Here is a 23616-nt window from a genome sequence, read left to right as displayed (position 1 = left end):
AGGAGAGGAGAGCGAGGAAAATAGGGGAAGCTCGGAAAGCGAGGTGTAGGAGCCAAAGCGAGATATAGGAACCGATGAAAAGAGGTCCTATTACAGCGTTATATAGCTTGAATGAAATAAAGCTCTTGGTCTCTATGTATATACCTAGTATGTATGTAGAGTTTAGTGTTTGGTGGAATATAATATGATATGATGTGATACGATATATTAGTGTGATTTGATTTTATATTTGTATTTGGATGTTTTTACTCCGTATAGAGATGAGATGGGATAAGTAAAAGAACCTGGAGAAAGATTTAATTATAGTATTATAGATGTCGGTGATTTAGCTGCCGAATACAGGGGGAATGTGATTCAACCACGGTTTACGCGGGGTTCCTTATCGCGGGCGATAAGGAACCTAGGAATCCCAGGACAAGTGTCCTGGGATAAAAGGCGTCCTAGGATAATAATCCTAGGACAAACGTTTAGGCAACCACAATGGTATAGGACAAGTGTCCTAGGACTCAGGATGGGCTATGATAGTATTTATCCTAGGAGACGAGTCGTCCCAGGATTAGTGTTCTGAGGCAAATAGGGATCACGTGATGGAACCCTGGGAGCCTTCAGAGCTCCTAGAGGCTCCCTTTATTGTTCAGTATATAGTTAGAATAAGTTTCATAGTATAGGAGCTTTGTGCTCAACTTAGTTATCAATTAGTTTATCTACATTCTACTTGATCCAGTAACGAATTCACTTCCAAGTGAATACCAGTGATAAAAACCTTAACCCATAACTACCAACTGACGAACCTTAGGCAGCCGCTGCCTCTAGTATAGTATCGTTACATATGGTTAGATTAGATTTGATATAGAGTAAGGAAATACTTAGTAGCTTTAAATATAATCGAAAATATGGATTTATGAATGTGTCAATTCTCATGAGGAATACGGACCGTATATTAGATGTAACATAATAGATAGTTTCGTTTTACGCGGCTGGATAGTATTAAATGAAAGTCATGATCATGAGTGAGTAGGCGCCACACTAAATAAAACTTCCTCTCCACTTTTCACCGCAAATCCCGAAAAACTAGCCACGACCACGACCACGACCCTGATCAGGGATATGTTTGATACGTTAATACGTTGCAAGGCTGAGCAGGAAGTTATTTATGAGTTGTCAACGTCATTTTTGGAAATCCTTGTTGCGCCTATCTGCATCATGGTATTGGCAGGATGATCTCAAGGTATATACAAGAAGATTTGATGAAGATTGGCATTGGTATTGGCTAATTAATCACTTTGCTATGAGATCTATTATAGTATTGGAGTTTTCCGGATGCAGACGTAGATATATATAATACGTATGTATCTGTGGTAATGTTAAATCAAGGTATGAAGAAGAAAAAAGACCGAGGTTCTGCAAATGTCATTTTAGACATTCCAGAATTTTTCATTGTCTAGTCGTATGTTCTACCCTCGAAGTCGCTCATTCATCTTCTTCGATAATTCGAATTCATACTATTGGAGAATATTCATCTCAATTACAGACATGAGACTTTGATTTCCTAATCAAATGAAGATATATATTCGATAATTATCAATTTATCCTTTCTCGTCGGAGAACAATTCGCCAAGATCTTTCGTCATGAAAATGTCCCCTCCACTGGCTACGGCTTCATATCCTGATTTTGATGTATCTTTATCAAAAGATACTTCGAGGCGGAGTTTAACTTCCGTACGAGAAGATATATCGACTGTGAATCGAGGTGGAGGAAATTATAAGCCATATGAACAGAATATTCGGTCGAATGGAATAAATGGAAATGGAAGTCATAGGAAATGCGATTCGAAAATAAGTGTTGAGGATACATTAAATAACGATTTTACATTTCCTTCGAGATCTGCGACTGCGGCGGCGACGACGAGGAATACAAATCACGATAGAACGAACCCTCAATCTCCTCATAATCGATCAAATCCACAACATTCCCATCATCCCTCCCGTGTTAGTGTCTCTAGCAAAGCATCTTCGAAATCTCATCAGGAATATATTAATTCGCTCGCCATGCCACCACCTGAAGTTATTCAAAAAATCAATCACGTCCAGGAAGAAAAAGAAAAAGAAGCTATCGCGAAACGATTAGGTGATGATCCGAATTTAAGTGAAGATGAAAGGTGGAAAGCTGCGGAACTTATACAGAGGAATTATAGAGGACATAGGGAAAGGAGAATTCTGGCAGGAAAGAGGTTGGACGTAGGAACTCGATGGGTTGAAGCGGTTAAGGAGGCTAGGTATAGGAATTTAACAACTCCAAGAGCGAGGGAAAGTGGGGAGAAGGAAAGAGGAAGTCGAAGTTTGGATGGGGAGGGTGATTCGTCTATGAATATAGAAGGAGTAGGAAGTCCAACTTCAACAACAACAACAACAAATCGAACATCTCACGCACGAGAAAATTGGAGGAAAATCGGTATGATAGCTCGAAGGGCAGGTGGAGATGAAGAATCTGATGAGGGATCTGAGTATGAATCTGGGGATTTGAATGAGGAAGAACTTATTGCGAGACGAAAACGTCGAGTTGAAGAAAAAGCGGCGAGACAGAAAGCTGCGAAAATAATGGATTTACAATATTTTCTTGAAATGGTCGATCTTAAACATAGATATGGATCGAATCTTCGTACGTATCATGAGGAATGGAAAAAAGCAGATACTAACGAGAATTTCTTTTATTGGTTGGATTATGGGGAGGGGAGGTTTATAGATTGTCAAGGGTGTCCGAGGGAGAGATTGGATAGAGAACAAGTGAGATATTTGAGTAAGGAGGAGAGATTGGATTATCTAGTCAAGATTGATGGAGAGGGGAGATTATGTTGGGCGAAGAATGGTGAGAGGATTGATACGACGACTGAGTGGAGAGACAGCGTTAGAGGAATTGTGAGGAATGATGATGAGACGCCTGTTTTCACACCAGTGAGTGGAGAAGGGGATAATGAAGGAGAAGAAGAGAGTGAAAGTTCCAGTGATGAATCTCCTCTTCATCATAATTCACATACGCGCACACAATCTCAGTCACAGGCGCAAGAACTCGAAATCCTACGAGAAGAATCCCGCGCATCTAAATACGCATCTCCCGAATACGATAATGCACCCGGCATGAAAAAAGTTTCTCACATGTCTGCTTCTACCATTTTTAATAAACTTCTTCGAGGATCGGTTAAGAAAAATACATGGATTTTCGTGGCTGATACTTCGTTTCGTCTTTATGTGGGAATTAAACAAAGTGGTGCATTTCAACATTCTTCTTTTCTTCACGGAAGTAGAATTTCTGCGGCGGGATTAATCAAAATTAAAGATGGTCGATTAACTAAATTATCTCCATTGAGTGGACATTACAGACCTCCTGTATCGAATTTCAGAGCGTTTGTCAAGAATCTCAAAACGGAAGGATGTGATATGAGTCGTGTGAGTATTTCTCGATCATATGCGGTTCTGGTGGGTTTAGAAGCATATGTTAAGACGAGGAAGAGGGCGAAAAAGATTATGGGGAAGGTGGTGAGGAGGAAGGATAAGATGATGGATAGGGAGGGGGTGGTTAGGAGAGAGGAGGAAATGGAAGATAAGTGTGAGAGTGCGGAGAAGGAGAGGAGGTTTTTGGAGGAGGAACAGAAGAGGAAGGATGAGAAGAGGTTTTTGGATAGGGTGGTGGGTGGGAGGTTGAGAGCGTTGAGTTTGGGTGGGAGGGGTGGGGAAGGGGATGAGGTGGGTGGGGATGGTGGTTTGATGGCGCTGAAGGAGAGGAGTAGGAATGCTTCGGTGGTGGGGGGTGAGCGGGGAGAGAAAGGTTTGTGGGGGATGAGAAAGGGGATGGGGATAGGAAAGGGGAAGGAGGTGGAATATGGAGCGCAAATATAGACTCCAGCTCCAGGCCCGGAGAATTCTACCCCCCCGGAAGGGTCAAGGGTTATATGATCCTATGATTTATGATTTATGATTTATGATTTATGATTTATGATTTATGATTTATGATTTATGATTTATGATTTATGATTTATGATTTATGATTTATGATTTATGATTTATGATTTATGATTTATGATTTATGATTTATGAATGTATGAATGTATTAAATAAATAAATGGATCAACGAATGAAATTTAAAGATGGATGGTCATGGATATTTAAGGGTGTAATAGTGATAATATCTTTCTTTCTTTAATTAGACTAATGAGCGAATATGAGGATATATGAGAGAGCAAGAGCAAGAGCACGAGTAAGAGTACATATAGCAGATATTACTTTTAGATGTGAGTATGTGAGTATGTATGTATGAATATATATATATATATTTGAGGATGCTTGGAGTGTTAGTTCATAGATTTAGTAGGTGTAGAAGATAGTTCATACAACCCCGCTTACTCTCACTAATTCAAAACGTTCACGTTCATTATAAACTCGTTGTTTATCATGCTATACTAGCTTCTAAATTCAGAACATATCCTATAAACACCCTTTGTTTATCACCTTTTACAACCTTCTTCCAGCACCTACACACGCAATATTCAGCTCGATTCAATAAATCCCTGGATAGCTCCCTAAATATCAAATCAACTCTCGCACTATTGACGCAGCTCTGCCTCTCCTACGACATCTCCTTGCCATCTTCCAGCTTAACCAATAAGTACATCGCATTGACTCGGGACTGTATTACGATGCGTACAGATTACTCGAGTATAGCTTGCAAAATTAATCTTTATCACGCGATGCATGATATCGATCGAGTCTGTCTGATAGTCCTTGTTGCTCGTCGTTTCGTCTATAGTCACAATCTTGCTTCCCATCTTTGCGCCCTGGCTAGGCTCAGCAGCTGTCGCTCGCTAGCTGATAGTCCTATCTTTCTTTGTAAGAGGCTCATGCAGTTCCCCGTGACGAGAGATGTGGTCCATAGGTCAACGGTTTTCAATATCTCGGTTAGGACGGTATCGTCCTGTTTCTTGTCTTCATCATCATTCAGAATCTCTAGGTGCAGGAGATTACCACAGACAGTGCTAGGGATATCAACATGATCCTGCGGAATTGCTGTGATGCTCTGACGAAGTTGCTAGTGAGGTATATTCGAGATATCGACGCCATCAGTGGTAATGGTACCTGTATGGTGTAAAAATTTGAGGAGTGTCAAAATAATACTACTCTTTCCGCTCCACGTATATCCTACAACTGCTACCGATTCTCCCGATTTGATCTGGAAAGAAACTTCATTGATTACTCGTCTAGCATCTAACTTCGGGCTATATGAAGCTGAAAAGTTATTAAATTCAATTTCGCCACGACTCGGCCATGTCACAGTTTGCTCTGCGACGCCATCTTCGTCCTTTCGGTTGGCGTATTCTTTATAAACGACTGCAGACGCGCCACAGCTCCTAGTGAAGTCTCCAGGGTAGTCCGCTCAGTAATGAGAAAGTTTAGATCTGCTTGTAGGTAGATCACGGCCATCAATGCTAGGCCTAATCCGCCTTGCGACATGTACAAGGCGTTGACGACAAGAAGAGCGATGCTCACTATAACCCACTAACTATTGCAGTAGCAATCGCGTTCAAGATAACCAAAATCCATCGTTGAACCGCATACATGTAGTAGAACGACTTTTGGGAGTGTTCCAGCATCTCATATGTCTGCGAAAGTAGCGGACCTTGCCAACCACTAGGCACGAATGTGCTCGACACCAGCAGCCATCTCGCTAATTGTGGCAAATAGAGGAGCTTTGCTCTCTAAGTCCGGCATTCGTATTTGTCTGGATGTCTGCAGGTAAAAGCTCTGGAATACCCGGAGGATGCCGGAGAGAAATGGAATAATTATAAAGGCCATAATGTAATATGATCTAGAGATAAGATACAGGCACTAAGTGATGACAATAGTCAAGCTGAGGAATACACTGAAAACGTTCGCCGTGTGGTAGTTTGAATGCAGAAAGTGTTATATCTTGGCTGAATCTATTGAGCAGCGCTCCTCTCTGTGATCCCGAGAGAAAGGGCAGCGTGGCTGTCATGATAGCGTCGAGGAACAAATTGTGCATCCTGTTGACAATCTTGGGCATTGCGATAATTTGCCATACCCAAACCATAAATGCCGAGAAAAAAACATGTATAAAGACACTGATGGGCAGAGGAATAACTAGCAGCTTATTCATCGGGCCTATAGCCAGTCATATTAGAGCCCATAGCTCATTCCAGGTATTGAGAACTTGCCAAACAACAGCCGACGTTGCAACTACGATTAATAGATATCGCGGCATCGTTCAAAAAGCAGTCTGTAAAGACTTCTATCAGTAGCCAGCATCGTGTCAATTTTCTCGGCCACGTCGCTCTCATCATCAAGATTCAGGACGACTTCTTCCTCAAACTCTTGGTCTTTGTCTCGATTCGGTGACATTAGCGCTGCTGTTCGCACGGCGTCGATGTCCTTTTTATCGACATGCGAAGAAACGTGTCCAGAAGAATCGAGGACAAGGAATTGGTCGGTATCACTGAGCCATTCGACCAAGTAAACATGTTAGTCTTAGAATTTGAGCTCACAAGAAGAGCGAAATGACAGTACCGGCGTGCGTAGCTAGAACGTTAACAACAGTTCTTCCTTGATGTTTAAAGAGACTATTGGGGGAAAGCAGCCGGGAGAAGATGAGTTTAGCAGTCGATCAATTGAGGGCGTTCAGGATATCGTCGAGGATTAGAATCGGAGCCAGAAAATAGATGGCTTGAGCTAGGTCCTGTATTTCGGGGATTCATTAGCATCGCGACTAAAAGTTTCATTGCATGCTTTCAGTTACTCGCAACTCTCTGCTTCTGGCCGCCGCTCAGTAAGCCTCCATTATCATTGCTAGTTTTGGACTGATCCGTAATCTTGCCAACGTCATAGTCAGAGAGCAGACGCTTTAAGTACCCCTTGATACCATTTGTGATCATATTTGTTAGTGCCAATAACCGCTTGTCGAATGGTGCAGTTGGAAATCTAGGAATTCTGGAAACAGAAGGCCATATTGTCCGTTCTTATATGTATTGTCCCGCTGGAGAGGGCAGTTTCGCCTAACAGGGTACGAAGCAAATTAAGTAGACTTGCCACAACCGACCGGGCTAATGACGATATTGAGTGACGCAGTAGCGATGTCGAAGCTTACACTATCCAAGACATTTACGCGGTTTTCGGTTCGTAGTGCTGCTACTGAAAGATTGTTGGTCGAGATTTGGACAGTTTCAGTTGCCAATGGCTTCTTGTCTAATATATCTGAGCTACTCGTAGCGGCTTCTCTTTCGTCCACATCAAGAGAAATCGCACCGATGCGATTGAAGAGTTGACGCGGATCCTCGCGCTCCCTCTGCAAGAAAAATTCTTGAATACGAAGGTATCGAATCCGCAAGGACCGTTGAATCTTAGCTTCACGACTGCACTGCATGAATGCCCGGTAATCGTAAATTGCAGACCAAATATTCTGATGCCTTTCAATTGCAGCAAAACAATGCTCATTTGGGCGACACGTTTCTGAACTCCTTCTACCCATCGCTTCTGAGACTTTGCCGCCGGTTTGGTCATCAAAACAGCTACAAGACAGCCAGCTTTGAAAGATATGAGCACACGTTCCTTTATAATATGAGGATAATTTACCAAGACCGATAGCAAAGATGAGGACAAATTTAAATGCAATCCCGATGATTCGATAGATGAAGTCTATATAGGCATCATGCAACAGCAGGGATCGCTGTGGCAAACTCGTGCAATTCTACAATCAAATCGCAGATTTGCTCGACATCTGTGCTCATGAGGGTAACAGCCTCTGTCTTTTTTGCTGAAACCAGTGTCAAGGCGAAGTTCTTCTTTGTAATTTGCGTCACGAGGTGTCCACGAGTGAGTGTACTAGTCTTGTTGATATAATATATAGTCATTGAAATGGTTGTCTAGTAATGATATTAGCGATATGCTTCGATGTAAACTTTTCGACTGATTACCATCTTCACCAAGTATATGGCCACAGTTGCTAAAATAAGAGAAGTTGGTCGCCATCTCGGTTCATCTTGCCCCATAGAAGCTACTGTCGTCTGGATGGAGAAAGCCTGAGCCCATTCGCACGCGGTTGTAAGCATGTGTGAGAAGACGGCTGGTCCTAAAGTTTAGCGGAAAGCAACAACACAGGTATTGATGAGAGCCCATCGTGAGGTCTTGTCTTGCCTTGCCTAGATACGATCATTCCGAGCTCAGCCTTTGCGATGAGTTGTCGGAACCGGGGGTAGAAAGGTTCTTCATGGCTAAAGCCTGCCACCTACCTAAACCCATCGTTGGGTTCACCCATACAGCCAAGGCTTGGTTCCAAAAGCCACAAGTGGTTCTTGAGAGAGTATCTGGTTTGTGGAATCGCAAAATGGCTTGGGAAGCTCTTGACATATGATTATCGCGAGTTTGGGTACCACGGTAGCGGCAGAAAGCGCCGCGACAGTGCTCATACCATCTCTCATGAAGAAAGATCGAGTTTTCACAATGTCTACGCAAGATGCAATGCTCAACATGGCGCTACTTATCTAGGGAGAGTGAGGCAAGTGGCGATATTCTAGCGTGTTCATTGGTAAGACAGCGATAGCGCTAACCGCTGAGAGTGCTATGGCCGCTTGGAAAATTGCAAATACACCGCCAGGAGCCATTCTCCAGGCCACCGCCTTAGCAACCTCTAAGCAAAAGAGAGCGATTGCCCCAATCTGAAATATATAGTGATTTTTGTTTAGTCTTAAGAAGAGTTTGATATGGGAGCCCTACCCTTAAGAGCCAGAAGTGCATCCCAGTCTTGGCAACGGCTGGTCTCTTCCTGTAATGCCAAATGTGAAATGGCCAGGCAGCAATCAGAACACCCAGAGGCGCGATGGTTAGGATTGCACCTTCAAAAGTGAGGGAGAAACCAAACGAGTTGTTATATCCAGGACCGAGTCCGCTGTCAAGAGCGAACATACTTTTGGTGGACATTTTGTATAGAGTGTATAGGCCGCGGATACCGCCAACTAGTTGGACGTATATGGTTGAAGCTTGTGGGAATGGACATCAAGGGTGACAAAAGCGAAGGAGCTGAGGATATAGAAGGCGGTGAAAGAAGAGTAAGGGAATAAGATATTGATACCAAGAAACCGAAGAAACCAACCAAAATAAGGCAAGTTTAAAGGGGAGCGATAAGCTAGCTAAGCTAACAGCCAACAACCTACAGCCGATTACAGGGCTATAGGGGCCAAATTGCTTAGTCTTGGCGCTGCATTGGAACCTTTATGGCGCGGGCGAAACGAGATGATCGCCTAAGACATTCAGATAATGGGATGGCTAGCCGTTGAGTTTGCCGATCACTCAGTAGTCGGCCATGCTTGCTGTCTCGTGGGGCTCCGGCAGAATGTGTTCTTGGGTACTGGTACGTTAGTGCTGCGCGTTACCAACATGACATTCTTCCCGCAAGGCATTTATAATGGGGATCTGTTGATGATGATTGGAACAGCGGCCAAGACACCGAAGCCATATCAAGCGCTTGCTCAAGCTGGAACAACATTGCAAGCGCCATTTGATCCATTTTCTGATCTATGGACCAGGTCGGAAGAGGTCGGCGAGTTAATTGGCGAGGGCTTACTGAACTTACTGGAAGATCATGGAAGCGATTTCTGCTATGTGATGGGCAGTTACTACTGGAAATTAATACTAATAATATAACATCAATATAATAAAAATAAATATTATAATTATTATTTTTTAAATAAATTCTTTTAATTTTCAATATCAAAAGACAAGTCGACACTCTGTCTGCGCTTTAATATATATTTAAGATTTAAATTTATTATAAAATTTTTAAAAATTAAATTTTCATTAGACTTTCTCGAAAAGCCAGGGGTCCGGGGGGCGCAGGTCCCTGGTATAAAAAGTGATTAAAATAAAAAAAATGACCGGAATATAAAATAAAGGATTTAATACTTTATGTTACGATGGTAACAACTGACTAATTAGGAGAGCTTGGGCCTTGTACAAAAGCGATCAGATTTCATCGAATTAATATGTGATCTGGGTCACTTTAGGATCGTATACGTATGCACCGTCAGAAAACATATGACTTGGATCTTTTAGAGCTTAGGATCCAAAAGGATCTAAGGGAGCATGAAGATCTATATATTCAGTATGAATTTCCTTATTGTAGAGCTTCGTATTCAAAATCAATCATTTAGTATACTTTACTATTAGTTACGAATTGCATCATTGTCATTACTTAAGTCCCTGCTTGACACCTAGTTATAAACCATTTCGAGAGCCTAGAGCACTTCCACGTGATCTAGACGGCAAACCTCGTAACACTTTAAATACCACCCTTTAATTATTAAAATATAATTTTATGAAAAAAATTTAACTGATAAATGAATCTTTATTAGATAATTTAACATTTATTATTACTTGAAATATGTAATCGATTTATTTTTATTAATCATTCAATATCTAAGATTAGATTCTGAATAAAATAATTATATAATTTTAAATAGAAATTTATTATGAGGAATATTTTAGGGTTTTTTTTCAAACTGAGTTGTTTGGAAGTAGTAGTATTATTAGATGTAGGTTAAACTAAGGATCTAAGTTACAGTAATGGTAGAATTGAAGATATTCCCAATTATGGTCCGTGCACCATAATGGTCATATGACCTCAATTCTAGGCCCATAATGACCTTAATTTCAACACTCCCCCATTGAGGGCATTCTGTTGATCCTTTTATGCTACTAGTCCCAGCATTTTCTTGAATCTCTCGAAGGCGACCCTTGTACACGGTTTCGTCATTCCATCGGCAACCATATCGCATGTGTTGATGTAATCAGTGGCGATCTTCTCCTTTTCTGTTAGGTCTCTAATGAAATGATAGCTGATATCTATATGCTTGGATCTCTCGTGCAACCGTGGGTTCTTGGTTAGGGCTAGGGCACCTTGGTTGTCTCCCAACATCTGGACTGTATCCCCTTTCTTCCCGATGTAGCCTGATTTTGACAGATCTTTAAGTATTTGGGCAATCCATCTTCCCTGCTTGGTGAACATTGCCATTGCGATATACTCGGCTTCTGCACTGGAAGTTGCTACAGATGTCTGCTTCTTGCTAGCCCATGATATAGGTCCTCCATAGAACATCACAACTCCTCCTGAGACGCTCTTCCGATCTTGTTTATCGTTAGCCCAATCTGCATCTGTATATACCTTTATTGTATCATCTAGCATATTGTACTCTTTGCAGATATCAGATTGTACTCCCTTTGGTCCGAACCATAGTTTTTGCTTGACTGTCGATCGTAGGTATCTCATTAGGTTCTTTAAGGCTATACTGTGATGCTTTGCTGGTTTTGCCATAAATTGTGAGAGTCTTCCAACTGCAAACGCTATATCTGGTCTAGTGTATACCATTGGATGGATTACGCTCCCTATTGCTTGTTGATATTCGTTTACATCCGTCAGCTCATCATCATCGTTCGCTGGTCGGAGGTGTGTATAATCTGCTACTGGTACTTTCTTGGCTTGATGCTGTCCGTGGGTGATACCGAACTTATTCAGCATAGCGTCGAGGTATTCTTCTTGATCCATGGTTAATGTATATGCTTTCCTGTCGCGAATGATTCTGACACCTAGGATCTTACTTATCTCCCCCAGGTTCTTGGTGTTGAAGCGTGTCGACAGCTCTTCCCCAAATCGTTCGATCTGTGATTTCTGGTGTGATGCAACGACGATATCGTCGACGTATACCAATAGCATTATGCTGTGGTCCTGAGATGTGTACAGACACGGGTCAGCCAGGCTCTGTACGAAGTCCATTTTTAAGAGTTCCATTTTCAGTAGCAAACTCCAATCTCTTCCGGCTTGCTTTAGTCCATATAGACTTCGCAATGCTTTCAATACATGGCCTCTTTCGACTTTGACTCCCTGCGGTGGCTCAAGGTAGATCTCTTCTTTAAGATGGGATTCCGTGAAAGCGTTTTTAATATCGAAATGAGAGCATTCCAAATTTTCTTTAGCAACAATAGCAAGGAAGAGTCGGAGTGTATCCAGCCTCATCGTCGGCGCGAACGTTTCGTTGTAATCTTTTCCTAGTACTTGGCTAAATCCTCTAGCTACTAATCTTGCCTTGAATCGCTCAACTTTGTTGTCCTTTGTCTTGATTGTAAATACCCATTTTGTAGAAACTAGATTGCTTCCTTTAGGAAGTATAAATTCTTCCCAAGTACCATTCTGAACTAGAGAATTGATTTCTTCCTGTATAGCCTCCTTCCATTTTACAGCATATTTCCGGTCCGATACTGCCTCATTATAGGTTCTTGGTATTTTGATTCCTAGGACCTCACTAGCTGGATATGCTGTATCTTCGTCACTGACTTTACTCTGGAGTAAGGTAGTAAAATTGGTCACGATCTTGTTCTTGATATAGGGATCCACTGTGTGGAAACTTGGGATTGCAACCATCGCATGTTCATCGCTTTCGTAGGTCTTGGCTTCCATTGCCATTGCGATCAACGCTCTTACGATCTTATTGTACCGTTGTCCGTCAGGATTTCCTTCCATCTCTCTTTTTCTCTTTCGCGTTAGGTATCTTGGAGGGTCCATATCGTATTCCATTTCGTCTTCCTGTTCTTCGGGCGATTGCATATCGATCGCGGTTTCTGGCCCTGTAGAAATGGGTTCGCTGGCAGATTTTGGGACGGTCCCAAAATCTGCTTCGGGTGCAGGTTCTGGACTTGCAGAAGTAGGCTCTTGCGTTGGGGTATCTTCTGCGGTAGGTTTGATTGATGTGATATCGTCTGGTACTACTCCTTCATTTGTCTGCTGGATATTCCCGTTTTCATCTTCATCGTATGACGGTATAGATATGTCTGGTATTACTGATTTCAGCTCTACAGTAGGAGCAGCAGGAGCATTTGATACGATTTTTGTATTCGGTATAATCTGCATCGGAGAAAATGGTTCGATTGGGGTTGGTGAAGGCGTATCTGGTATTGTAATTGGAATAGTTGCCTTGTTTGCTGCTGGCCTCCCTCGAGATCTTCGATCTGGCTCCATATTCTTTGTACCTTGCGGTCCAGATTCGCAGTTTCTCAGCTTAAGATCCATATCGCCTCCTTTACAGGATTCGTCGATAACAACTCTACTTGATCTGAATGTATATCCTAATTCTGGCGAATACACTTTGACATGTCTGTTCGTGGTTTTCGAATATCCCAGGAATACGCCTGCTCTTGAAGTGTCTCTTAACTTATCATGCCTTTGCCCTTTCGGAATTGTCTTAGGATTTATGTAGGCATAACACTTGCTCCCCCAGACCTTGCACATCCCTAGATCAGGGATCGTACCTGTGAACGCTTCGGTAGGAGATCGGTCTATTCCGTTTGCATCGGGGCCGCTATTGGTTCGATTTCGAATATAGGCGTCGTGTTCAACAGCTTCATCCCAGAATTCCAATGGTAAACTGGCTTCTTTGAGCATCGCTCTCATATCTGCTTCTGCTGTCCTTATATTCCGTTCAGCAGGTCCGTTTTGATGTGAGGAAGCGATCGTCGTAGTTTCCGAGCGTGCGCCTGATGACCATTCGCGAATAGCTTGCAGGAGTTCTGGTGCATTATCAGTTCTAGCCGCAATTATCTTTTCCCCAGAAGCCAACTCTATCTCTTTCTTCCATTCTTTCATTGTTGGAATAGCCTCGTCTTTATACTTAAGTGGAATAATCCAGTTCACTCTTGTATAGCTATCAATGATCAGTATAAAGTACCGGTTTCCTCTAATTGATTTTGGAAATGGTCCTGCAATATCGAAATGTATGAGTTCGAGCCTCTTCGACTTATGGATACTCAATTGTTTAGGGATACGGTTTGTCATCTTGGTGAGTATGCACACTTCGCAGATATCTAATATAGTGGGAACCTTTATTGGCTTTCCTATATTGGATACTTTGTGCAGACTCCTGATCTTGTCTGGTCCTAAATGGTTGAATCTTCGATGCCATAGCAGATACCTTTCTTTCTCCTTGAGTGTTAGTTCTTCATCAATGCCTTTGGTACCATCGATTATCTCCGAGGATAAACCTTTCTCTTGATCACTTCCATCCATATTCGAATAAAGGGCTGTTTCTTCGTAATCCTTTGATACATGCGAGACCACGTACATTCCATCTTGTATCCTAGCACAAATGATTTTCTTATTCTCCTTTTTGAAATACATATAACAAGAGTTGAATTCTCCTCGCAATCCTCTCTCGCAGATTTTCTTTCCCGATAGTAAATTCACTCCCAGCCCTGGCACATATAAAACGTTTGAGAGCAACATCTTAGAACCATCCTCGCATATCATATCCACTGTTCCCCAATGACAGCAATACATCACTCCCCCACCAACCTTTATTCTTCGCCTGGCAATCGGTTCTATTGTCCTGAATAATGAAGATTGGTCAGACATATGTGAGGAAGCGCCTGTGTCGGCATACCATTTACTAGGGGAAGCTTTACTGATGGTTTCTTTTGTCAAATTACAATCTTCTTCTATCATATCCTCAGTATCGGAGTCTGATTCAGAGTCATCATCAACGGGGTATGCATCATCTCGCTTGTTAAAGTGGACTTTTCTTGGTTTCGTTGATCTCTTTCTTTTATGATGTCGGAGGTAGCTACAAAGGAGTTTGCTTGCTCTCTCCAAATGTGAACAGTTCAGTATATAGTGGCCTTCCTTCTTGCAAAGGTAACATATCTTGTTTGGGGCCTCGATATCTGATTTTCGGTTTTCGGGGGTGTACCTAGATCTACTTGCAATCTGAGCTTGCTCGGGATTGTCTGCCAAGCGTAATTCCTTTGCTTGTAGATGCTTGATCTTATCATCGATGCTGAGGTTGGTTTGTATATCCAATACATCAATCACTCCTTGATAATCGGCTGGAAGGCTACGGGCTAGCACCAAGAATAAGGCAGTATCTTGGTATGCTGATCGATAGCTTTCGTCAGCGGCTCCTAGCTTCCTTCTGTACTCTTTCAATTTGTCCCATGCTTGTATGATGGTCATTTCCAGATGGGTATCGGGCTGGAATCTGAAGTTCTGGATCATGGTCATGTATGTATTTGCTGTAACCGCACTAACTCTAGTGTATTTCGATTTAAGGTATGCCCAGAGTGCATATGCTGTCGGGTATTCATCGATGAGTGCCTCGTCATCGTCGTTGAGTGTTGTACAGATGTACGATAGTGCATTTGCTTCGTCTTTCAAGTATTCTGATTTCAATTCGATATTGTAGCATCGACGGGGCGCAGTTGCATCATCAGTTGCTGTCGTGGGTCCTGCAACTGTTGCATATTCATCTAATGTTCTTTCAATTGTGTAATACCATCCCTTTCCTCTTAATTGTATTCCTGTTTGTCTAAACCATCGTTCGTGGTTGCTCTGGTCGAGCTTCGATGGGTTGGTCGAATCCGACATCTTAGAGGTCGTTGTATTTGTTGATTGTGGGGTGGTCTTTCGCTTTGTGTTTTTGAATTATAGGCTATGTTGTCGTTCAACTCTGCCTTGGTGATACTGTGTGAAGACTCTGATCTTCACTCTGTTTCACCCCTACCAGCTGTGCCGATCCTTACTCGATCTGCTCTGCCTTCTAATCACTACTGTGCAACCGGGCTCATAACCTTTTCAAACTGAGTTGTTTGGAAGTAGTAGTATTATTAGATGTAGGTTAAACTAAGGATCTAAGTTACAGTAATGGTAGAATTGAAGATATTCCCAATTATGGTCCGTGCACCATAATGGTCATATGACCTCAATTCTAGGCCCATAATGACCTTAATTTCAACAGTTTTAAATATTTGGAAGTTGTAAGATTGTGATAATATATGATGACAAGATAATGTTGTTAATAGGAAAAGTTTTTATATTCGAGAAAAAGATGTTGTCACGGTGTAGTACGAGAGTCAAGGGCTGGGGTGGAATAAAAAAATTATTTAGATGCCGATTGAACGCATAATTACAATCTCCTTTTACTAGAAACTACACTACAACACTTCAGCAATATCACGGAAATTTTAGCTACCACGTAATGACTCTTTTACAAATTCTAACTAGGAGTATAAACTTTGTATCTGTCCTTGTTATCTATCCACCTCATTCTACTACCCTAGAGAGTGATTGGTATTTAATACAGCTTTTCTGCTTCGAGGAAGATTCTTCCATATCTAGCGCAATATTACCATCATAATGGAGATGATGAGTGAGTGAGCGAGTGAGTGTGTCTGAAGTTTTGTGCTAGGGTGTAAAAGCTCTCTTTCCCAATCCGCAATGTCTACTTCGCTTAGTTTCTTCCTCTTAATTAGCTCCTTATAACAGACTCACTTGTTTTGAATCTTGACGCTCTTGATTTAGGCTTTTGTGTGACATCGAACTTATAATTATACACTTGTATACACTTGTATAATCTCAAACCTTTTATAACACTATTAAAAAATATATCTTTCCTGCCATGCATCTACCTGACAGCTAAACTGATATGATGACTGTAAAGACTGATTTGAGATGGAACCATTCAAACTTTGTACCTGGTATATATAATCTCGTTTTGTGACTAACATCAATGTAGTAATTGTATATCTAAGTTGTTACCTTTTCCCTTCGTAGATATGGGGTTCCCTACGAAATTGACCATTGGAAATCAACAATTATATTTGCGAATTGAATGTCTGTCGAGGATATAGAGAATTTACAAAGATCATGTAGAAGTTGAGTTTGTGATGAAAACGAATGGTAATGATAATAACAAATTGATAATAGAGAGAAAAGTTAGAATAGCAACTATAGTATTTCAAGAATGAAGTTACGGTATAGAAACGATATCTTGAAGGAGTATACTAGGAAGTAAGAATTGTATTAGAAAACTAGTATAGGAAGACGCGGTGCCATGTTTGTCTATTACTCTTAATGTATCAAGGTGATGCAGAGAATAGAAGGAGGAGGAAGTAGAAGGAGTGTTTTTATAGGGTTTTTTTGGAGATGGGTAAATTCTTATTTTGAGAGGTTCCTAATTAATAGAAACAGAGCTGTTGAATTCCCAATAATCTATGACAAAAATCAAAATAACAAGCAAACCAATACCTTTATAACCCTACATCTCGACCCGCCGCCGCAAAATAAGACATCTTATTCACACTGTGCATACGAAATTCCTCTATAGAAGCTCCACTTGACTTTAACCATGTCTACCTAACTCCATACATACCCACAATTTCCTAACTCTCATACTTTACAAATCACGTTCTAGGTAAGATCTTATCTTACTAATAAGATGTTATTACTACAAGTATGAAGAGATACTTACTCGTATGTGTACGACAAAAGGGAAGTAAAAATTAAATCTCATTTACACCATTAACCATGAATGAATGCATCATTGTCATCTAGCGAATCACCTGGCGTATTATCATCGCACCATAAATCAGTATTGTCATTAATCCTCTTTATCATACTAATACGATTCGACAACATACAAGACCACAATTCCTTCACATTCTCCATGCCACAAAAAATAAGAATACAGAATAGACTTGAGAACTAATATGCTTTTCCTGTAATATGATTCATAACGTACCAACATCTCGATATTTACTTATGCTTATAGGTCGCGCAAATCCTCTTTATACAACGAACGAGATACGATTGATTGATTGATTGATTGATTGATTGATTGATTGATTGATTGATTGATTGATTGATTAAATTAACGTCTACACTGAGTCTATGACTATCTAAGACGGCTAGGAGCTTTGTAGGCTTCTAACAATAGTAAATGGAGGGTGGCTGGCCTTATTCGACCGTAGCTAATACAGGTTGGGGAGATTGAAAGCCTCAATCTTCTAATGTTTGAATGGGGGAAGTGAAAACTAATACTAGGGAACCAAGCCCGCCTGAACGAGATACGAAATTTGCATACTTACTCCTCATCTCTTGCCTTGAGCATCAAGACCCGGGAATTTATACAGCTATATCGGACTATCACTAGACTCGTTCCACTTCGGAAGAATATATCTATATTTAAACTAGAAAAATCTTAGCTACAAACCACATTAAGGTATTAGCTAGTTAAGCTAAGCCTTATTACTATATAAATGCCGAGCATTCCACATCATCTTTCAGTAAGCTAGTATTGAAGGTTACATTTTCATATAACTCACATGGCAGGAGTTGTCCGATTAAGTCCGGTTAATTTCAGTAGATGTCACTAGACAGATCTGAACCATTGGGGATTATACTGAGCTTTCTTTTAGGTCGAGTATAAGAGTGAAATAACGATAGTAAACAAATAAACAGCGACCGAAGAAATAAAAACCAACAATCAGAATAAACAGTGTTCTTTTCAATACCTAGATGCCCAGAAATCCCCCCATCCTGTGTGAGCATTACTCAATAACATATCCCAAGAATCTTCACATCATAAAACATGCATGCAGATACATATAGTCCACCGACCAGACACTTCCAATGCCATTACTATATACCCAAGCGATTAACTTCCACCCAACTTCCCTATAATTATACTCACAAAAGTCGACAAACCCGGAGAAAAGCCCTATCTGCTCTAGTCGTATCACCTATCTATAATCCGTACCCTAGTATATAATAAGTCCACAATGAGTTGACGTTTCAACATCGCAGGGATTTTAAGATATGTAGAACTAGTGGCCAGTAAATTTTTCGAGATCCGTAAAGAAATTGAAATTGGTATGAGATAGATGGATAGACAATGTAAGGGAGCAAGTAGTAATGTGGGAAGGTGAAGAAAGATGAATGGCAGTTAAAGAGGAAAGGAAGTTAAAAAGATGGTAAAGATTAGAAGAATTCCACCACTTGGTTGAAAATGTGCAGATACATATGTGAAAGCCCTTGGTGATATAAACCATGAACTCAACCGTTCCTCCGTCGCGAAAGTTTATGGATTCTAATAAAATTTCATTGCTATAAATAAGTGGCAAACCCATGTCTGTACACCGGCCACTATACAGCCCAAACAAACTAATACAGGTTTCTTCATCTCTCCCTTCTTCGTGTAAACGCCAACCATGACCAAATGCAAGCCCTCAAATTCCAGTCTTCAACCCTAGCGTACATATATTCTAGAATTCATAAATTATTATCTTGCTTTGTTGGAAGAAACACCAGCACCAATAACACCCGGTAATTTTTCATCACCAATGCTATACAACATGCTAATCCCCCAAGAAACAAGCCCGACTAGAACGAAACTGGAGATGAAGATCAACCAGAAAGGACCACTGATATCTCTTTTTTGACAAGCAGATCCTCCACGCCCGGAATCGGCATCACATCTACAGGCAAAACAGTCACCGGATTGGGACGTGTATTTTTTGTAGCAAGCACCCATTGATGAGCAGTTGTTTGTAGATGAGGTACAGGAATCCAAAGAAGCGTGGCAGACAGGAAGCGTTGTCTTTATGACAGTATTGTTCTTATAGGAAGAATTGGAACTGGGTGCTTCCTGTACTTGATGGCCGACAAACTCGGACATCGGCTCTTCGAATTGTTGTCTGCTGGAGAGCTTCTTTTGCGAAGGTCGAACGTAAGAGCCATAAGAGCCACTGCCTCTGCGGGAATCAGGCATAAGAATGACGAGTACATTCATTTCTGCTTTAGAGGCGAATTTGGTTAATCGTTCGAAGGATGTATTGATGAAATCCTTATCCTACCCAATATTAGCCAGACAGTCTCTGTATGAATAGCGCATTAGCCATACCTTTGATTGCCTATTCAAGTCAATGTGCATGATCTTCGATTTTCCATTCCAACATTTGTCTGCGAATGGATTGATAGCATCGTCAAGTGTGCATTTCTTTGCTCCACCAACCTGAAGCTCCAAATCATCTGCTAACTTTTGAGTCGTCCTAACTGAAGGCGGATTTGAGATTGTGAATGCCGGTTTGATAGAAGACCAAGCATCTAATAGTGACCCAGCCGTCTCTTCTGATACGCCCTCAACGATCATAACCAACTCAGCGGCCCTATCCTTTGGCGCATCCTTGAACAAGGATTTCAGTTGTGATTGTCCTCCAAACTTGTTGATATGGTTAATGGCATTAGCATCAACCGATCCAACATCATGGAATCGTGATACACCTAATCGTTGTGCGAGGACGAGTCGTGCTTCATTGGGGGAAAGAGATGGAGGTGATGCTGCGTTATTTGGCCATTGTTGGCTTTCGAAGATATAAGCACGGGCGGAATCTGATGCGGCACAAGCTGTACTGGCCAGTAATGGCAAAAGGAAGCTTGAAGTCAGCTTCATATTTATTGATGAAATTTGTTGATGTGGATTGAGAAGCTCATACTCAAGTGACGTTCTTGAAAGTTGATAACCTCTAACCTCAAGATGTGGTACCAAGCTAAGCACAGATTAGGCGCTAACCGCTTTCAAACAGAGACACTGGGAGAGAGCATTTGGGCAACATCATTCAAAGCCTTCCAGTTCCCAGATTTGAAGATTATCTTGAACATTGTTATATTTTCGGGGAACTCTTGAAATTAATTAATATTTTAAGAGATCATTAAATGTATTTATTTTTTGGCATTACATAAGACATATTACAGCAATTATCACATTATTCACCAGATTTTGGGTAAATTTGCCATCAAAGGGTTTCCTTGTGTATATTTGCTTTATTCGGAGATAAATTAGTACCAAGACCGACAGATATTTTTGGATTAACCATCATAACTACCAGAACTACCTCATTTTTATCTCTCGCTCTTGTACTTTGACTACCAAACCGCTTCATCTCTAACCCTCAACGAATATTATTGGAGCATTGGCAAAGATCTGCCAACAGAGATCCATCAATATCGTATTTGCAACACCTAACAATCTACCAATTTCGCCACAGAAATCCTCCATCAAGGGCTCGCCAGCTCGAAGGCGGGCCTTGATTCACCACTCCTCACGATGTTTCGATTTATTAAACCGCGGGCGCCGAGTGTGTGGGCAGCGAATGTACGCACGAGGCCAGCACCTCATATATTCTCTACGAGTCCATTATCTATGCGCTTGAATGCGCAGAGGTATGCGGGAACGATATCCAATACGCATAAGGTTCGTTTCAGGAAAGCACCTGTTAGAGCAAGGTACGTATCTGCTATATCTGCTGGAAGAATGTGTGCTGATATTACATAGAAACATCGCCATCAATGTTATCGTGGCAGTTGTGTGCTTTGAGGTTTATACTCGACTAGTCCTTGGTCCTTTAGACAAAGCTGCTGAAGAGGCATCAAAAGATATACCAGATGACGAGTTTCAAGAGGCAGAACAACCATTGTTTATACCATTCCCCGGTACCACGAAAGAGCTCCCTATTATTCCTTATAAAGGAACCGATCCAGAGTATCAAGAATTCATTAAGATTAGCAAAGACCCAAAGCTTCTAAACAAAATCAGAGGTTCGTTTACTGCGCAACACATGAACCTTTTGTGATATTCATTAACATTCTTCAGTTGACTTGACAGAGTTCTTGCGAGATTCTGTTCCTAATACGCCGCTAATCGTGCAAATCGCTGGGAAGCAATTTAAAACCAGAAGATTTTGGCTTGATATTGATTTTCCTCAACTTCCACCACCGTCATTTGAGAGATCAGGGTAGGTTAATTACCATATGAACCACAAGAAATAAGACTAATATATTTCAGAATCGAAATCTCCGATGATGCAATTTCCTGGGTCACTCAGCCTGTCGATGCCACAATTGTATACAAAATACGGAATGTTCTATGGCCAACAGCCCTTTTCCAATCTTCATGGATGTTCCTAAAGGTATTGGCCGCCGAAGAATTCAGAAGTATGGCAAGAGTATTTGGTGTAGAATTTGAGAAAGGTCCTTCTGAACAAACTTTGGATCAAATGCTTGCTCGGTCACAAAAAATGATGAAGGAGTTGAATGGTCAACAAAAAGTACCCGGGGATGTCCAACGACCATTTACTGCTAAGGATGGGCCACCACAACAGCCTTTGGGTGACAAAAGTAAAGAAGTGGCAGCCGCACCAGGAAAGCCAAATGTGAGAGAAGATATTCTGCCCGCACTCGTAAACAGTTTCAAGGATATCCACACATCATTCGTCGCAAAACCCATCATGGCAGCTAAAATAAAATACGTCCAGATTAGCAAAAGGTTGCGACCTACTACAAATATTCATCCGAGAGGCTCCATCACAGTCTCCGGACTTATCGAGTTGGAATCCGACCAGGCTTTCCTCGTTTTTGATGTCATCGCAGCTTGGGATCCTAAGAAAAAGCAATATGATGTGAATAGTATGCAAATTAAACTGAGAAGAATGCAAAGGAAGAGACAACGTCCTGTTACCGGATTACCTCGAGGGTCAATGGCATGATAATTACTATATTTAGTGGATGCCGTGTTTTGTTTTCCGAGGCGTACAAGGTTGATATCAAAATATACAAGGTTATTATGATAAGGCGTTTGGTATGCTGGAAGCATAGAGTCCTATTCTCTACTAATGGAGTTGGATTTTTCATAAGCGATTTACCCGAGCCTAATTCTAGGAGAGGGAACGGAAGCGATGGTTTGGGAGTGCGGTGATGATTTTGAGATGCTACTCAATCCATTTGCTTTCTGGGCATATAGCGAGTGTTAGTAGAATTCATATTGCATGTGTTGATTGTTTTCTAATGCTTTGATTTTGTATATATGTACAGTCTGTTACGGTCGTAATTAATGGCTATCACTCCCGCGTCTGTAGCATTTGCAGTCAAGAAATGATGTTTTTGTTCCATTTTTCTCATTTCTGTAGAAAGAAGCTTTTTTGAGAGAATACGAATGGACGTTACATATTTATCTTCAAATAAGACTTACATTCAACTTAAGCTTTGGCTTGCAAATTGATTGTTCTTGATTTCTATTAGTTAAAGTACGGTTTCTTTTCTTAGATCTAGAGTTTATTATATAATGTTTGTTCGTTATAATTATCTTCATTTATAAGTAATTAGTTAATTATGATTAGTTATACTTTAATTTCCGATTCATTATCTCTTCTTTTTCTTTCTATTTATTTTATTCTTTTATATAGATTAAAGTTTTGAGATGTGCAGGATTTGATTCACTTATCTACTGCGCTGGATGAAGTGTCCAGGGACTCAGATTAGATATTGTAAAAATTTGTGCTGAGTTTTAGTTTGAGATCTGAGTCTCGAGGTGCGACATGATCTATTTCTGTGCTTTCGCTCTATTTTCGGTGCGTGCAGCCTAGAAAGTGTAAGTATAAGACTTCGAACGTTCTTTTGGGTTAGATTTGTTGGTGGATCGAGATTATCTTTTTATTAAATCGGTGGAGTAAGACATGGAAAGATTCGAATCTGAATCTGTAAATGTTTGGAGGGTGGGTATAGCAAATGACAGGTTTCTGGAGCAGTTTTAATCGATTTTAGATACAGTGAGGAGTTGTCAGAGTGTCTTGAATCTGCGGATACTTAGAGTGCTCACGCCACATTCATAAGGAGCAAAGTCCTGTAGTCACTGAATGGGTTGTGCTTCGTATCCTTCCACCGCTATTAACGAGCTTGACAATGGTGAA

The 23616-nt window shown here is 41.1% G+C and overlaps 10 protein-coding genes across 10 annotated transcripts; 4 read left to right on the top strand and 6 right to left on the bottom strand.

Annotated features, from left to right (window-relative positions):
• Positions 1 to 2049: 2049 nt before the first annotated feature.
• On the top strand, positions 2050 to 3894 carry SS1G_12173 (hypothetical protein; the record flags this gene model as incomplete). The annotated part of the gene is made up of 1 exon (XM_001587093.1): positions 2050 to 3894. The coding sequence occupies one exon, from the start codon at positions 2050 to 2052 to the stop codon at positions 3892 to 3894; it is 1845 nt and encodes a 614-aa protein (XP_001587143.1).
• A 1147-nt stretch (positions 3895 to 5041) lies between these two features.
• Positions 5042 to 5940, top strand: SS1G_12172 (hypothetical protein; the record flags this gene model as incomplete). The annotated part of the gene is made up of 3 exons (XM_001587092.1): positions 5042 to 5136; positions 5734 to 5784; positions 5895 to 5940. The coding sequence occupies 3 exons, from the start codon at positions 5042 to 5044 to the stop codon at positions 5938 to 5940; spliced, it is 192 nt and encodes a 63-aa protein (XP_001587142.1).
• Positions 5941 to 6252: 312 nt separating this feature from the next.
• Positions 6253 to 7426, bottom strand: SS1G_12171 (hypothetical protein; the record flags this gene model as incomplete). The annotated part of the gene is made up of 4 exons (XM_001587091.1): positions 6253 to 6502; positions 6552 to 6585; positions 6803 to 6917; positions 7151 to 7426. The coding sequence occupies 4 exons, from the start codon at positions 7424 to 7426 to the stop codon at positions 6253 to 6255; spliced, it is 675 nt and encodes a 224-aa protein (XP_001587141.1).
• Positions 7427 to 7709: 283 nt separating this feature from the next.
• On the bottom strand, positions 7710 to 7913 carry SS1G_12170 (predicted protein; the record flags this gene model as incomplete). Its single annotated transcript, XM_001587090.1, has 1 exon — positions 7710 to 7913. One exon carries the CDS (start codon positions 7911 to 7913, stop codon positions 7710 to 7712), a length of 204 nt encoding a protein of 67 aa, XP_001587140.1.
• A 630-nt stretch (positions 7914 to 8543) lies between these two features.
• On the bottom strand, positions 8544 to 8979 carry SS1G_12169 (predicted protein; the record flags this gene model as incomplete). Its single annotated transcript, XM_001587089.1, has 2 exons — positions 8544 to 8717; positions 8776 to 8979. The coding sequence occupies 2 exons, from the start codon at positions 8977 to 8979 to the stop codon at positions 8544 to 8546; spliced, it is 378 nt and encodes a 125-aa protein (XP_001587139.1).
• Positions 8980 to 9435: 456 nt separating this feature from the next.
• Positions 9436 to 10413, top strand: SS1G_12168 (predicted protein; the record flags this gene model as incomplete). Its single annotated transcript, XM_001587088.1, has 3 exons — positions 9436 to 9594; positions 10062 to 10159; positions 10410 to 10413. 3 exons carry the CDS (start codon positions 9436 to 9438, stop codon positions 10411 to 10413), a joined length of 261 nt encoding a protein of 86 aa, XP_001587138.1.
• A 331-nt stretch (positions 10414 to 10744) lies between these two features.
• On the bottom strand, positions 10745 to 13690 carry SS1G_12167 (hypothetical protein; the record flags this gene model as incomplete). Its single annotated transcript, XM_001587087.1, has 1 exon — positions 10745 to 13690. The coding sequence occupies one exon, from the start codon at positions 13688 to 13690 to the stop codon at positions 10745 to 10747; it is 2946 nt and encodes a 981-aa protein (XP_001587137.1).
• Positions 13691 to 13980: 290 nt separating this feature from the next.
• On the bottom strand, positions 13981 to 15463 carry SS1G_12166 (hypothetical protein; the record flags this gene model as incomplete). Its single annotated transcript, XM_001587086.1, has 2 exons — positions 13981 to 14026; positions 14166 to 15463. 2 exons carry the CDS (start codon positions 15461 to 15463, stop codon positions 13981 to 13983), a joined length of 1344 nt encoding a protein of 447 aa, XP_001587136.1.
• A 3691-nt stretch (positions 15464 to 19154) lies between these two features.
• Positions 19155 to 20324, bottom strand: SS1G_12165 (hypothetical protein; the record flags this gene model as incomplete). The annotated part of the gene is made up of 2 exons (XM_001587085.1): positions 19155 to 19724; positions 19776 to 20324. The coding sequence occupies 2 exons, from the start codon at positions 20322 to 20324 to the stop codon at positions 19155 to 19157; spliced, it is 1119 nt and encodes a 372-aa protein (XP_001587135.1).
• Positions 20325 to 21074: 750 nt separating this feature from the next.
• On the top strand, positions 21075 to 22416 carry SS1G_12164 (hypothetical protein; the record flags this gene model as incomplete). The annotated part of the gene is made up of 4 exons (XM_001587084.1): positions 21075 to 21157; positions 21207 to 21469; positions 21525 to 21666; positions 21717 to 22416. The coding sequence occupies 4 exons, from the start codon at positions 21075 to 21077 to the stop codon at positions 22414 to 22416; spliced, it is 1188 nt and encodes a 395-aa protein (XP_001587134.1).
• Positions 22417 to 23616: the final 1200 nt, after the last annotated feature.

The sequence above is a fragment of the Sclerotinia sclerotiorum genome, genomic scaffold, assembly GCF_000146945.2.
Source record: "Sclerotinia sclerotiorum 1980 UF-70 scaffold_19 genomic scaffold, whole genome shotgun sequence".
Classification (NCBI taxonomy): Eukaryota; Fungi; Ascomycota; class Leotiomycetes; order Helotiales; family Sclerotiniaceae; genus Sclerotinia; species Sclerotinia sclerotiorum.
This window is presented reverse-complemented; position numbering and strand designations above follow the sequence as displayed.